At 43.0% G+C, this 15647-nt stretch overlaps 1 protein-coding gene across 2 annotated transcripts; it reads right to left on the bottom strand.

Moving 5' to 3' along the window:
* Positions 1-1567: 1567 nt before the first annotated feature.
* On the bottom strand, positions 1568-11752 carry ndnfl (neuron-derived neurotrophic factor, like). Of its 2 annotated transcripts, none has more exons than XM_022198349.2 (4): positions 11205-11752; positions 8446-8704; positions 6310-6434; positions 1568-3688 (listed from the first exon to the last, which is right to left on the bottom strand). In XM_022198349.2, the coding sequence occupies exons 2-4, from the start codon at positions 8622-8624 to the stop codon at positions 2244-2246; spliced, it is 1749 nt and encodes a 582-aa protein (XP_022054041.2). In that variant the 5' UTR covers positions 8625-8704; positions 11205-11752; the 3' UTR covers positions 1568-2243. The 2 variants fall into 2 exon arrangements, with proteins under 2 accessions (XP_022054041.2, XP_051816034.1); XM_051960074.1 differs by lacking the exon at positions 11205-11752 and adding an exon at positions 9518-11184.
* Positions 11753-15647: the final 3895 nt, after the last annotated feature.

Raw genomic sequence — 15647 nt, 5'->3', positions numbered from 1 at the left:
TGTAATAGTAAATACAGTAATACAGAAAAGAAGAGTTCATTTATGGATATTCTGCTAAAAACTCACAGGGGCTTGTTTTGTTTTGTCAGAATATTACATCATCTCACCTCAAACCCTTTCCTTTCTATCTCCTCAGACCAGTGAAATGATTTCAATACTATTTAAAGTTCATTGAGGTCATTATCATCTAAGAAAGGACCTGAAATGAATGTGGTGGGGGCAGCTTCTTATCTGGGGTAAAGTGGTGGTTAACGGGTAAGTCTCTGGGCTAGCAGTCAGAGGATCAAAGCTGTGCTATTGTTGGGCCCAACAATGCCTGCTACAGGGGCCATGGCTACCATGGCTGACCCTGCGCTCTGCCACCAATTGGGAAAAACAACAATACAGTAAAAATATGACCAAAAAAGGCTTCATCTTACCAATTGAGGACATTTTACCTCAGTTAACCCTTTCATTATACATATGGCATGGTCCATTTGTCCCATGAGAGGGAAGGGATGCAAATTATTACAGAGTTTATCCTTTGATGAAACATCTGTATCCTATTGGTAGTGGTCTTTTGTAGGATGACAGTACCCCCATCTATCGGGCACGAGGAGTCACTGAATGATTTTACTAGTGTGAAATGATGTAAATCACATGCTATGGTGTTTGCAGTCAATCTCAGATCTCAACCCAGTCAAACATGTGTCAGACATTTTGTACCATCGTGTCAGACAGCATTCTCAACCACCATCATCAAATACATGGTGTTCAATGCCTCCAGTAGAGCAGAGGATGTTGTAGAATCAGCGCCAAGGCACAGTGAAGCTGTTCTGGTGGCATGTAGCGGCTCAACACATTGCTAAGACACTTTCTGTTGGTTTTTCCTTTAATCTGTCACCCATTTGCATATATTGTACTGTACGTTGTTGGTTACATGGAATTGCACTGGGTATAACTATATTTATTTAGTTCACTGATGCCTGCTAGGTATCAAAAAGACGTTCAAAAATGTATGCAGAATTTAGCAAGTCTCAATATTAACTGAAAATGAATTATTACATTAGAATTTTTTTAATTTTAAACCCTGCCCTGAATCCATTTGAAAAATTTTATTGTAACGTTGGTAGAAACGGCTGCACTTCCAAAGTCCATTATGACAAGTTTAGAGCCAAAATAAAGTAATGTCTGACTGTAGGTAATATTTGGTCTATTTTTCACGCAGCCTTAGGACTAAAATGTGAAAAAAAAAGGTATTATTTAGCAGTCAAACAACAAATATGCCTTCATGAACAATATTAGCCTGGCAATGCAAAGCTACTTTAAAACACATTCCTTCTATCTGAAACATGGTTTAAATTTCCTTTTAATATTTCAATCTGAGTCTTTCCAATGCAGTCACATGTAGTTACCAAACTGAATATTCTTAATCTTACCATAAATAAATGTCATAAATTAGTGTGGGATTGAACTCTATACGCCTAATCTAATATAGTAAAAATTGAAGCAACCTAAAAACTATATGGACGTAAGAAAATCAAGTTTCACCGTCCAGTTCACATAATTGATCAGTCAGTCAAGAGCATACAGACACCCTAGTATTTATTGGTGAGTTTGAAGCAGCACAAGAATACATCAAAGACAATGAGGCAAGTCACTAAGTATTTTTCACTGCTTCATGCGAAAGCAGAACACAAAGATACACACTGACTTTGAACTTAGCATCTTTAGATTGCACCCATCTGTGTTTCTAAGCCTGTACAATATGCAGCATTGGAGATGTACACTGCAAAGCCGTCCTGTCTCAGATGTTATCTCATTATTGCCCCATCTGCTTCTGTTGCATATTTGGCACAGTCTCTGTTGTTGTTGTTGTATCGACTCTCTGTCATCACAAACCTCGTCTGTCCTTTGTACTCAGACACAAAATAAGCACTTGGACAACTGGCACATCATTATCATGATCAACAACGAAAAAACAAAATGACAAAAAGCACAAGAGTTGTATTGTAAATGTTATGAACTTTTGCTGGTGCGCACATCTTTTTCATACGCTTCCCATCCGCTTGCACCGACAGCGTAAGTGGAGTTTGAAGACAACCATCGCTCCTCCAGAGGGAATATGTCCTCGTTATGGTAACAGTCTCTCCACAGCAGTCAAATGGCTTCGTTCTCTCGGTCAGTCTTTACAGCATGTCCATGGCTGATGCATTTTCCCCTAAATTGGGACAGTTTCAAAACCTCCTGTAGGGGGCGGCAGCTCAGCATTCCTTTCTAGTCTTCACCATCTTGCTGGCGTACTTGACAGGGATCCCCCAGCGTCTCATTAGATAGACATCAAACACATAGGCCATTCCTGGCTCCAGGCCCCCGATCACAGCTGTAGTGACGGCCCGTCGAGGATTCAGCTCCTGGAAATACTTGCAGAGAACCCTCTCGGTGTCGGAACGGGACTCCGGCCCCAGACAGGGTGCAGTCAGAGCTGTGGACTCTGCTTCGCGGTTTCCTAGCTTTCTGCGGTACACACAGTACAGACTTCTCTCCTCTGTGCCCATCCAGGCAAGGGTGACGCTGTTGCAACCACGTAACCGGTTGAAAGACTTTATCTGCAAGGTGGAGGGCAGAGATGGGACTCCTCTGCGGTGGTAGGCGGATGACGTCTGCATTTTGACTGAAGCCATCAGGCCTCCTGGGATCGCTGGGTCTCTACCAGCAGCGATCTGCCCAGAGGTAATTCCTTCTTGCTCCAAGTGGATGAGATATGAAGGACTTCCCTGGAGCCAGATGTGCACTAAATCCCCTCCTACAGCTTGAGAGGTCAAAACCTGACCTTTACTCGACACAGTAACCTTGACCTTTTCATCTCCTCCGCAGCTCTGCAAGGTGAGGAGGCCACTCTGCTGCCAACCGCGAGGACGGAAACTGAAGAACTGCTCTGATTTGGAGCTTCTGTCGTGGAAGGTCACCCATCTCAGCTCTCCTTCTCGAAGCGTGGTGATCGCAGGTCGAGCCTCCTCATGTGTCCGAGCAAAAGTCCCCTTATAGGCTGAACTAGTCCCATTCAGCCTGTCAATCACAAAGACGTCAAAGTAATACTGGGTGTCAGGGAGAAGGTCAGAAACGGTGCAGACACTCTCCGTCCCGTCACATGCACACTGAAGATCAGCAAACTCATTCGTGAGGGATGAAGGCGAAGAACTCTGGGGTTCAGGGAAACTGTCCCACTGCTGCCACCACCACTCTTTTAAAATTGGCCATACAGTCACTCTCCTCTTTTTCTCCTTCTTTTCTTGCTTCTGGTTGTTCTCCTTCCTCATGCTCTGCTGCGCAGCACAAAGACTGTGGTAGTTTTGCCGAGAGTTGACGAGGACGCAGTAGTCGTAGCTGTTCTGTGTGTGTGGGAGGCTCGTTATGGAGGCACTGGGCACCCAGCTGAGGGTGACACTGGTCATACCGACACCTAATGTGTGAACTCGTGGGTCGGACGGGAGCAGTGGGAATATGCCTGAAGGTCCCAGGCCTTCGTGGAGGAACACTGTAGCTCTGGTGTTCTGCTGTTTGGAGCGCAGCCTCAGGATGTAGATGGAGGCAGGAGGATAGGAAGGACCTTGGTAGGTGTCCACCGTATTGCCGGCGAAGTTGTGTATTTTCTCCTCACTCGCAGGACCTTGCCACCACACCTCGGGCACGCTCTTCTTGGTGCTCCCTGTGAAGAAAGAAAGAAAGTGATGAAGTCAAAAATGCATCTTGCTTACTGTTGCTTCACTTGGATGTTTGACTTTCACTATGCAGAACGATGTACATTACTGTTCAAAAGTTTGGGGTCACCTAGACAATTTTGCAATTTTTTTCCATGAAAACTCACACTTTTATTCATGTGCTAACATAATTGCACAAAGGTTTTCTAATCATCAGTTAGCCTTTCAACATGATTAGCTAACACAATGCACCATTACAACACAGGAGGGATGGTTGCTGGAAATGTTCCTCTGTACCTCTATGTAGATATTCCATTAAAAATCAGCCGTTTCCCGCTACAATAGTCATTTACCACATTAACAATGTCTAGATTGTATTTCTGATTAATTTTATGCTTATCTTCATTGAAAAATATGCTTTTCTTTAAAAAATAAGGACATTTCTAAGAGACCCCAAACTTTTGAACTGTAGTGTATGTTCACAGTTTGACACGAGAAGGCTGATTTCACATTCATATGCTGAAGAAAGGAACTTTCTCTTCACTTCACATCAAATACTTACAAAGATGGAACTTACAAAGTGTTCTGTGGAAACTTGCAGCCTTCAGTAGACACACTGAGGACGGGCTTTTTGGTAAAGTAGGACATATATATAATGCATCTAATATTTGCGTATTCATAGATTCTGGACTTTTAAATTAGGCTGAAGGATTTGACAGAATTTTCAGGCACTAATTTTAAATCAAAGCAGAATATTTCTCAATGTCATGTAACAGACCCAGAAGGGATCTTACAAAAATCTAACAAAACACTGGATTATCTTATATCAGGCCGCAAATTGCGATTCATAAAGGAATACTTTGCCAGTTTTGAAGAAGTGCTTATCAGTTGCCACATTTGTTTACATGTACTATCTATGGAGTTATCTCAGTGTAACCTCCAGACGAGGTTGCCAGGCAACCAGTGGAGACTCCAGGAAGTCGCTGCTCTCAGCCAAGAAATAATTTCATCAAATAACTCCCTGTAAAAGCCTAATTGTAGTTTTTCCATCTCTGTTTATGTTTAAATTTGACAAACATATTACTGTTTGCTAATTTATTTTAGAGTTGCTTCTGGGCCAAGCTAGCTGTTTCCTACTGCTTTCAGACTTTATTGCTAAGCTAAGCTAATTTCCTCCAGCTCTAGTTCCATCTATATCTTCTCAAGCTTTTTAGCCAAACTAGTCCTTTAATTCTTTGTGTGTGGGTTGTTTTTACTTTGAGTGATATTTACGCCACAATAGTTTAGAATTGAAGGGTAGAAATCAGTAACAGTAATAATTTATATTTAACAATTTATATTTTAGTTTAAAAGCACAACTACTTCAAACTGCCTAAAACTACAGCTCACCCCACTGATTCTGTCTGATATATAGAAAATCCTAATGAACGAACAGATAAATCAGCAAAATGTCAATTGCCACTTCAAAAAATGGTCACCAGTATTTTCATTCACACCTCAAGTGTTTTCATTTTGAAGAACAAACACGCCACTTGAATGACGCAACTGGCGGATAAACATGAAAAAAAACAAAAAAAAATTCACCACAACTGGTCTGCACAGTTCATGTCTCGGCGAGATGAAAAATTGCCTCTCAAATGAGACCAAATGTTACAGAATCAAAGTGAATAATTCAGACTGGCGATGGGGACCCATGAGCTCGGGGTCTGAATGATTCATGTGTCATTTTTATAACTTCATAATGTTATTTTAACATGTAGAGAAGCTTGTTTAGGGGAACCTGGAAAAATGCTCATGGACCAGTCCGAGACGGAAATCTGTGCCTTTTTTAGGCTTGAAATGTGATTATGTGGTTTACTTTGAGCACTGATTGCTCTCACTTGAGCACTTATTGTGTAATTCTGCTGCTCCGTCGCAAGTTTAATCCTCTGAGTTTATTTAATTAGTTTGGTTTGCTCGCCACAGAATATTGCAGGGCCCAGTTTTATTTTACTGTTTACTCAATATTTGAGTTGGGACTTGGCAGCCGTTTTCTGTGTGTGTTTTACGATTCTTTAAAAATCCGAAGCCTCGGATAAAATTTATGATGATGCGACAGCCAGATATGATCACACTCATTGTCTCTGTCCTTGCCAGAGATAATGGGTGGCATTTAGAAAAATATATCGTCCTTTTCCGTGCTTTGAACTTGAACAAATGGGCACATTGTACTGATAAAGAGATAGAATATCTGAAAGTTTGGAGACAATCGCTTTTCAAAATACATTAATGCTTCAGCAGTGAAGTGATTGTTTGATAGAAATCAGTTTGTTGGTCTATGAATGTGGTTTAACAGTGGAAATAAATTAAAGCTGTGACCTCTAAGCTGCCAAACAAACAGTGCAAAACCCCATAAAAAACCCTTTTATCTCCTGTTGGTTCGTCATCTTCTCTATGTTTTCACTGCACATTTTGGTCATAAAGCAGCTCCAAAACTCTACAAATACAGATTCAAGCAAAGATTAGAGTCTCTGCCCTTCACTAAATCCCTATACAGTCATGATAATATCAAACTGATCGTCTTAGCTTAGCCAGATGTACAGAGGATTGAGGTGAAGTGGGTGTTTGTGGTCTTACTATCTCCACTCACACTGCAGGCTTTTGAGCGGTTTGTCCTTCAGGGTGCGAGCGGCCAAGCTCCACTCGATGGGGAGGTCGCAGGGGCTGACGGTCACCGACATCGCCGAGGCTTTCTTCTTCAGCGTGAAGTACAACCTGTGAACAAGCACCAACGATAACCACGAGAAGTTGTTTGATTCTTCATGGGGGGGAATGTCAAACAGATAACATGCTGCTTCCATTCAACTGCAAGGTGAACGATGGGAAGACTAGATATCTCCCAGTGCATGCTGTGCAACATTCTTTCATTTTGTTGGACGATTCTATGATAAGGTGGTCTGGTTATAGTGGGTTTTTATGCTAAAGCTCGACAATTTCAACGTATGCCAGTCGCTGTGTTTCCATTTGCCTACATGCTGATCAGTGGTTTGATAGCAGATCAGGAGAGGTGACCTGGGAATCAGATGATAAGACTGCACTGACAGTTTCAGATGGATATCTGCCGGCTTGCTGCAACCATCTGGGATCGTGCTTAGCATAGAAACTATGAAGTTACGTTTTCTGTGATGAGATTTTTTAAGAAGTGTTACTGCATGCTGGATTGCAGATTTGCATAACTGATGGAAGTTCAGATGCTTTTTAACATTCAAGCTGTGCTGGTCTGGTCTTATTTCAATTCAGCCACTGTTCTTTATCTCTTCAGTCGACTTCTTCAGACACCTGAGTAGAAAAAGAGTTTTGTAGAATTGTTCTACAGTGAGAATTCAGTAACCGCATAGCTGTTTCTTTGTAAATATTGGTTCTACTTCTGCACAAACACTATTATTCACGATGTTGTGCAGATGGCGTTTGTTTCCAAACAGATGTGCGACACTGTTGTTCTCAAGGGCACATTGCAGCTTATTTAATAGAGTGATTAATTTCTGAATCGGTGTTTTCTCTCCATTATTTGCCATGTGGCTCTGCATGACTGCACTGGTGGACAGACTGCAGCACACAGGGAGATGCATTTCGCAATTTTCAGCTCCCATATTCGGAAAGCGAGCACTGGCACTGCTGTGTCGGGTTCAGGCCAAATGGGCTCCACTTCCTCTCCCTCTCTCAACAGTGCTGCTGGAATCAGCCTCTGTATCTAAAAAGGTGGCTACGGAGAATAGCTGGTGACACGTTGCTGAAGCAGGAAGGACAAGCAGATGTCAAGATTTGATTATGAGTCTTCGTGAAGTACAAATAGAAGAAAATTTCCCTTTTCTTTTATCTTAATGAATAATTTAGTGTGTTGCTGAGTTTGAAAAACATATTTAGCATCATATGTTGGATTAAACTTGTACCAAAAGTAAAACAAACTGATGCAGTGTTCTGTTTGGATTATCAATGACTCATTTGCATTAGAAACATGAGTTTCAGTAACATACTGATTTGTAATATATGGTAAATGTACAGTTTTTAGTTATGTTTCGAATCATTTAAGGCATGTATTAAGGATGTTGCCAAAATCTGATGGCTCCTGCTCCTGAAATGTTAGCATTTGCAGTTTTCCCCCATTTTTCCATTCATATAATTCATATAATTAACTTTAGATTTGGGGAAACTAATCAGACAAACTAACACGAAGAACTTGAGTAAACTTAGATCGATTTTCACTATTTTCTAACTTCACGTAATAAACTTTCATACCTTTCTGATCTATGTTACCACCACGCCTTCTTATGGAATCAACTCAAACTCTAACAATTGACACTTGAATGGATTTTAATCTTGATGTTATTTAACTAAATGGATCAAATAAGGATCTTGTTTTCATTTAAGATATTGTCACGTTGCACTTTTATTGCACTTATGTTGCACTTTTTGCCACTGTAATTTATTTACCTTCTCATTAAACACTAAGTGACAATTAATGCATCCATAATTATAGTCTAATAATGGAATATATGGCCAATCTGCATAATTTTTACTTTTGGTGTGCTTTTACTTGAAAATTTGAACATTTTACTGCAAGATTTTTACTTATAAAGGAGTGTTTTTCAACTGCTTTTTAAAGTACTTTTTCCACCCCTGATTACTGCACCTCATTCATCAACAGATTCATCAATATTAAAAATCTTCTTGCTGAACCCTCATGGCAAGCAGAAACCATACCACATGAAGACTTCCCATCTGTTACCTGCGGGTTCGTCCTTTAGGGAGCGTTACAGAGGTGATCTTCCCCTCCGGTAGCCATGTAGTCGGGCGAAGCGGCACCTCGTTCTCAGGTGCCAGAGCTGAGTGCACCTGGGGCCACGAGGGGCCCCAGAGCAGCGCCAGAGCTGCACCCAGACACCAGGAGAAGGTCGTGAGCGCCATTGCCGACGATTCTGTGCTCGCTTTCCGTCTTCTACTCTTTGACTTTCCTCGGTCCCCACGTCTTGGATACCTCCCAGACTCTGAAAACGCACGGTGGAAAGGTCAGGAACATCAATCAGAGCCCATCAGTAACACACACTCACAGTCAGGCACTCAAACACACTTAGTTAAATTCCTACTGTACCATTCACACAGACACTAAAGAGCTGTAGCAGCTGATGATTCATTGATATGAAGAAACATCCTATCCTATTCAGACAGAATTATTCATGCCGGGGAAAAGAAATTGCCATGCTATATTACTCTGGGATGTGTGTGTAGCACAGCTTGACACTCACTGTAAAAAATCACCCATCGCACCACTTTTCAAAGTGTGAAGTGGGTTGCTAATATCGCTCTGAAGTCGATGCCTTTGCATCTACATTTCTATTTTTAGTTGGACGGTTCAAATGGGTCTGTTCTCCAAATATCTTTCATTATGGTTATTAGCAGGCATGTTATCAGGAGAAAGTGACGCCATGCTGGTGTGCAGAGAGGTACACAAACAACACCTGGAGGTGCTCTGATGCAGTCAAATCCAATCAGCATACATTAATGCAAGAGTGTCAGATGTTTCTCTCCATCTTTTATTTTATTCCCTCACTCTCTATTAGAGTTTCACTGTCTGGTCTACATGTATGTGTGCTTTCGGGTGTGTATGTGGCTGTGATTTAGTGATAGTACATGATTACAGGTCTCACTGTTCCTCTTTGTCCCCAGAGAAAACACATTTGTTCAAAGTCACACGGTCTTCACAAACACACTCCCCGCCTTCCCCTAACAAGGTGTATTATGTCAGCGCTGTGCCCTATAGATCAGATGACAATCACAGTGGAGCCACGGAGGCAGCTTACAGAAGGTACATCTGAGTCTTGTGGGCCCCGGGACGCTCCGAGATCCAAACTCACAAACCGTCGCACAGCTACAAAGTCGCACAGAAGCGCCTGCTCATTATCCTTGCACAGAAAGAGGGGAGTGAACGACCCATAAAGCTTCAGCTGAGACACATGCAGCGGGAGAGAAAAACACATTGAAATGGGAGGGAGGAGGAGAGGAAAGGGGAGGCAGAGGAAGGGAGGGCTGTGGAAATGGAGAGCAAGAAGAGGAGGATGTTGGATCTTGGAGTAATTAGAGGGAAGAAGACGGAGAGAGGGGAAAGAGTAGAAAGTGAAACTGAAAAAAGAAGAAGAGAGGAATCAGAGGAGATTGCCAAGCAACAAGGTTGCAATGAATTTGTCTCTGAGTTTTTGCCAGCCATATGAAGCTGATTGGTGTTTACTTTAGACCCTGTGCCAAATGTCCAGCGTGTCACATATTTCCAGACGGCTGCACAACCTCACAGCTCCTCTCTCTCTCTCTCTCTCTCTCTCTCTCTCTCTCTCTCTCTCTCTCTCTCTCTCCCTCTCTCTCTCACACTCTTCCCCCCACCAGCTTCATTCAGTCTTCAAGATGAGACACAAAAAAGCTTGGCGGGCTTGTTTCTTCAAAACGCACCCACTGATAAAATATGCATACGGCTCCTCAGCAAATTATGGCCAATTGAATTTTCATAAGGCAAAAAGGCTGGGTCTTACAGAGAGAGGGAGCTTAGTGAACTTAACTACCGCCCTCTATAAATAAATACACACTCTCCTTTAAACACAGGAGCTCATGACTTTGATGGTCCTGCTCACTCACTTACTCACTCGCTGCTCAGCTCTTTTTTGAGTTTCCTCTTTCTATTATGTTTATCCCAGACTGCATTTATTCTGGAAACTGTTTGGGTTTTAATTAAAGATACTTGAGCCGTGCTCTGTTTATCTTTTCTCTCTTCCTCCCTCGTTTTTTTCCCCCTTCTCCTGTCTGCTTTTTCACTTCATCTGGCCTCCTTATTTAGAAGTTGATGCAGGCTCAGTTTCAGAGGGACAGGTTGAGTGCTGTGTGTGCTATCTGTCTGCACATTGTATTAGCTATCTTCTATCTCCCTGGGCTCTGGCAGGACCATCTGCCTTCTGTTATCTGTGGGCAGGGACAGATTAAATGGCATGGGGTGGTCCCTGCAGGATCCGTTGTCTCCCCCCCCAAACTACTAGAACTCGGCCTGTGATTCATGGTGGGGGTTGAAGAGAGGATGACGGGTGGAACATGCGATGACCATGGAACTTGATAGGATTTTACGGCTGATTTTCTACCTCGCTGCGTGTACATTTTGAATACATTAACCCTTCTTCCTTACTGTCCCTTTGTGCCTCATTCTCCTCGTGCATTTCCCTCTCACACACTTTCACAGCCATTTCTTTGCTACTTTAAGTCTCTCCATCCGCAGTCACACTTTTCTTTGGAAACAACAACAGAAAACACCACAACCTTGGACAAAAACCTGATGGTATAGTTAAAGTATCCTGCATTTTTTTTTTCAAGGAAACCCTCTAGAGATCGCACAAAAAACTGATACACAGAAACAAGTTGCAGACTTACACAACCAGTTGACATTTGAGACGCTCTTTCACACACTCACATGCTCTTGCAAGGACAACATGCATGCATGCATCACCCCCTTACCTTCTCTCAGTGCACGCTCTTCCTCTCTGGTGCAGGGAGTGAGGGATGGGATCAAAATGAGAGAGGATGGAGGAGGAGGAGGAGGAGATGGAGGAGAGGGGGGATGGATGAGAGCCGGTTGCGAGGAGAGGAGTGGAGAGGAGGAGCGACGGCAGGTTGTTGTCGGGTGTTCCACTGACTCCCATGAGCTCCCCTTACTTCAGGAAGGTGTCTGTTTAGGGGCTCAGGTGTCCCTTCAGGGCTCTCCCAGCTCCGGCGCGCCCCTGGTGAGACGCTCTGCTCACTCCCTAGTCCTTCACACGTGGAGGCTCGTCCTGCTAAACACAGTGTGAATGTCATCCAGTCAGCGAAAGCCTCCTTCTCCCTTCTCCTGTCACTCTTTTTTATCCCCCCCCCCCTCCTCCCCTGCTTGCTGGTCTCCTCACTTGTTCCCTCTGTTTACCTCCTCCTCACTAGAGCTCACTTGCAATTCAAATGGACTCATGTGTGACTGTTTGTGTATCTGCATGTGCAATCTGAGACTGAGGGAGCGAGTGGGTGAGTGTGAGGGGGCTGACGGTGAGGTCGCCGAATGGGGGTGGTGATGAGAAAAGAGAGAGGGAGTGTGTGTGTGTGTGTGTTGTGAAGAGCAGCAGCGCTGAGGGAGAAGGGGAGGTGATGTAAAAGTTAAATGCATTCACGCTTACACCAGTGTCTGGCTGCTCTGATAACATCTGTATTGACGCTTTCAGACGGCATGTTGGAGGTTACACTGTCTTTGTGCCCTTATCGCCTGTTCAGTCAGGTGCTTCGTCTGCCTCTAAATGAGCACGTTTAAATGGAAGAGCAGCCTGTGAGACCTTTGACAGATTTATGCAAATATTTAGAGCATGTACTGGCTTTAAGGTAAATTAAATGGTACATTAAAAGAGAAAAACTGTACTATTCATTTGTATTTGCTACTAATGTTATGCACTAAAACACAAAGTCAGTTTTTTTTTGTGTATGAAAAACTACTTGGCAGTTAAGCTGATACTGATTTTGACATGGTTCTGACAACAATTCATGTGGTTTATTTTCTTCCATTTCTATAATAGAATGTGATCATATGCATTTATAAAATCTTTAATTATTGCTTAGCTGTGTAATTGTGTCCTCTTCTTTTCTATATTGTTTTAGCCACTGCAGCCTTTAGACATTATTTATCATTTATTGCATGTCACATTCTAACCAACTTTATTAAATGTGGTTAATTAATATCCATTCCATTATATTTTAGTTGCATGGATTCTGATGTGGCCTTCTATTACACTGGTCCATCCCAAAACGGCCTCTTGACTCACACGTTTGAACCAGTCCAAACCACAAAAACGCTGCAGCCGCTTGTTCCGCTGCCTTCATTTATTTGATTTATTCTCTCTTTAAGTCTTACTTGAGGTCATGTTCTGCACATTTCCCTTCATGGTTTCTGCAGAAGCCGGCCCGACCCCCCCTACTTCTGTTGCAAGTGATTTCGCCCTCAGAACTGATGTCAGCAATAACACAGAGTAGTTATTTATTGTATTTACTGTGATTAATCAGAGGATGATCACCTCAATAAATTAACTAATATGTGAAACTATAGTTTGTGCACACACACACACGCACAAAAGTGGCTTGAACACATTCAAATTCAGAAAATATGAATGTAGTTTAAAATGTGAAGATCACTTACACATTTTTAAGTTTCAACTTTCAAAATAAAAGCAAATAAATAATTGCACATCCTTACTAGTATTTATTTTTTCTGATTGCTGGACACATATTGCAGTAAAATACCGTATTTATTGCAATACATTCATTTAATAGATACATAGTTTAACAGTAAACTACATATTTTTTTCTTATTTTAAATCATTAAACTTTCATTCTATTTAAAAGGTTTAGGTTTAGATGTGAAAATGAATAGTTTAGCTTAGCACAAAAATCAGTTGCAGGTAAAAAAAAATCCCAAATGAATGCATTATACAGTATTTGTTTATTCTTAATTAAAACTTTTTAGACAGATTAAACAATTAATTGCTTTTGTCTTTCTGCCTTTGTGTTAAGTTGGTGTTCTTCAGAAACACAAGACTTCTGTAAGTTTTCACAGCATATTCATGGAGAGATAAATAATAAGTCCCAAAATGCTATCTCTGCCTTTTAAATCTTTACTTACTTTATCCCTACAGTTTTATTGAAGTTAAAGAATTTTGTTGCACTTTGGCAGCACTTCAGGAGTTAGTGTTTGCTGGAGCTTGGTTTCAAAATGAACCCACCTATCAACCACCAATTGCAGTGGACACAGTAAAGCAAAGCGGGAACCAATCGTACAGACAGCACGGCCATATTGAAGGCTTCTTGTCCTCCACCCACAGGTCAAGTGTGGATCTCTGAGGACTGGAGGCATTCATATCGGTAGCTCTCCAACCCCACCCGGCCCTCTCATCTCCACACAATGGTGGGCCTCATGTATGCTGCTCTCTCTCTTGAGCGCTTTAATCAATATCATCAGGAAAATAGAAAGAGCAGTGTGCTAACTCCCCCTTTCCCATTTTCGCGATGGAGCCTTTTCTCACTCATTCAGTGGATACTTCAGTGCAGGGCTATTGAGGTCGCTGTGAATGGGACCCACTCCACCCAGAGGGAATATTGTCTGACCGCAGACGAGAATCCGAGAGACCCCCCCTCTTCTCTCTCTCTTTCCCTTCCTCTCTGTCTCTTTCTGCCTCTTTCTGCCTGCAACATCACTTCAAAGAATTTTTAAAAAATGTGGCACATGAGCGCTATTAATAAATGTTCAGTGGCCACAACTGGTCTTTTTTTTTGAGTATGTGAGGAACCTTTGCAGCGACTGGACTCTCTTTCAAAGCCACCAGTCTTTCTCTCTGTATCATTCTCCATTCGTTGGCCCACTTTAGTCGCTAAGAAGTTCTGAAAGTCGGCAATCTGGCGCAGCACGATATGGCGGGCACTTTTCTGAAGGCCGGGTGGTGATTAACCTTGGAGAGATTACTGTGCGCAGGCGTATGCGAGCCGTGTTCTGACAACTTTTATGCAGTGTTTTGGAGGGAGAATCTGATCTGAGAATCATGTTTTGGTGTGTTTTCCCCTCAGACATCTGTTGGACATCTGTCAGACCTGGAATGGGTGAACAAGCTTAGGGTGACACCAGCTCTCACACACATCCTCTCTCTGTTTCACTGCCATCTTGACTGGCCTGGATATTTCTCTTGAGCCCCTCCTCCTCTCCTCCTCTCCCCCTCCTCCTCTCCTCCTCTCCCCCTCCTCCTCTCCTCTCTTCTTGTGTTGCCTTTTAATAATTCATCAACATACAGTCACAGGACAAATTCCATTCGCAGGAAAAGCGACATAAAGTGAGAGTAAAAATTTCATTTGGCGTAATTGCATGAAAAGAAACTGCAAAACTGGCCTTTTCATCTATTATTGATGTGTGCTTACAAGCCATGCATAATGCAAGGGAGCTGTCTTTATGACAAGCCATGTATTAAATATCATGTTCTGGGGGTCGGGGGGGTCTCGAGCTGCGTGCTTTCGCCGCCACAGTTAGTCGGTTAACAGCCTGCATGGACGGGGATGGCTTAAAGCGAGGACGGGGAATAAGGGATCGACAGTGAGTGAGAGAAAACGATGGCGAGAGATTGACAGAGAGGGATGAGATGAAATGTGGGGGAGACAGGGGGTGGGGGAGGAGGGGTGGGGGAGGAGGGGAGGGAGGGAGGGAGGGTGTTCAAGCTGACAACGGGTTAACAGGAATCTTTATTTTTAACAACGTGTCATCACCAGCCGCCCATCTGCTCCTGTGCTGTCACAGTCCCTCGGGGGGTTGTGTGAAAGAGAGAGAGAGATGCGAGCAAAGCCATCACAGATCAGATCAGTGATCAGCACCCAAAGGAGGAAGAGGAGGAGGAGGAAGGACAAGGTTAGAGATGTGGGTGGCATTTACCTCCCCTCTAATGGGGTGTGACGGGAGGTTCGAGGACGGTAGGAGGTGTTTGCGTGTGACAAGAAGCAGGATTAGGTGGGTCAGTCTGCAACTGTGTTTGGATGGGGGGATGGAAGGTGGTCCAGAGGTAATGAGAGGGAATCTGTTAGCACAAAGAAAGAACAGAAGTGAGGAGGAGGTGGTGGTGGTGGTGGTGGTGTGGAAGCTATGCTGGACCTCCAGGGGTGGCCCTGACTACTCAATTTATTTATTTCTTGCTAGATAAAAGGACTAGTCCCTGGGGAAAGAAGGGTAAGATTGAGGAGAAATGTAGCAGCAAGTGGTGGTGGGGGATGCAGGACAGCCGGGACCAAGCGCTCCGCCGTTCCGCAGGTCACTCATCATTAACAAATACAGTTCCATCTCCATTCAGGACAGTTAATCTCTTCAGTCTTCTTCATGCCTCCTTCATCTTCCTCCTCCCAGCTCAGACTTGTTTT

The sequence above is a fragment of the Acanthochromis polyacanthus genome, chromosome 15, assembly GCF_021347895.1.
Source record: "Acanthochromis polyacanthus isolate Apoly-LR-REF ecotype Palm Island chromosome 15, KAUST_Apoly_ChrSc, whole genome shotgun sequence".
NCBI classification, from domain to species: Eukaryota; Metazoa; Chordata; class Actinopteri; family Pomacentridae; genus Acanthochromis; species Acanthochromis polyacanthus.
Note: the sequence above shows the minus strand (reverse complement) of the source record. Positions and strands in the feature narration are given on the sequence as shown.

What these genes read in the sequence shown, in the direction of transcription:
- ndnfl (XM_022198349.2), bottom strand. Translation starts at nt 8,624, where the DNA reads ATGGCGCTCACGACCTTCTCCTGGTGTCTGGGTGCAGCTCTGGCGCTG. An exon ending in CCTAAAGGACGAACCCGCAG is followed by an intron (nt 6,435 to 8,445) that starts GTAACAGATGGG and finishes GCTTGTTCACAG; the next exon opens with GTTGTACTTCACGCTGAAGA. An exon ending in ACCGCTCAAAAGCCTGCAGT is followed by an intron (nt 3,689 to 6,309) that starts GTGAGTGGAGAT and finishes CTTTCTTCACAG; the next exon opens with GGAGCACCAAGAAGAGCGTG.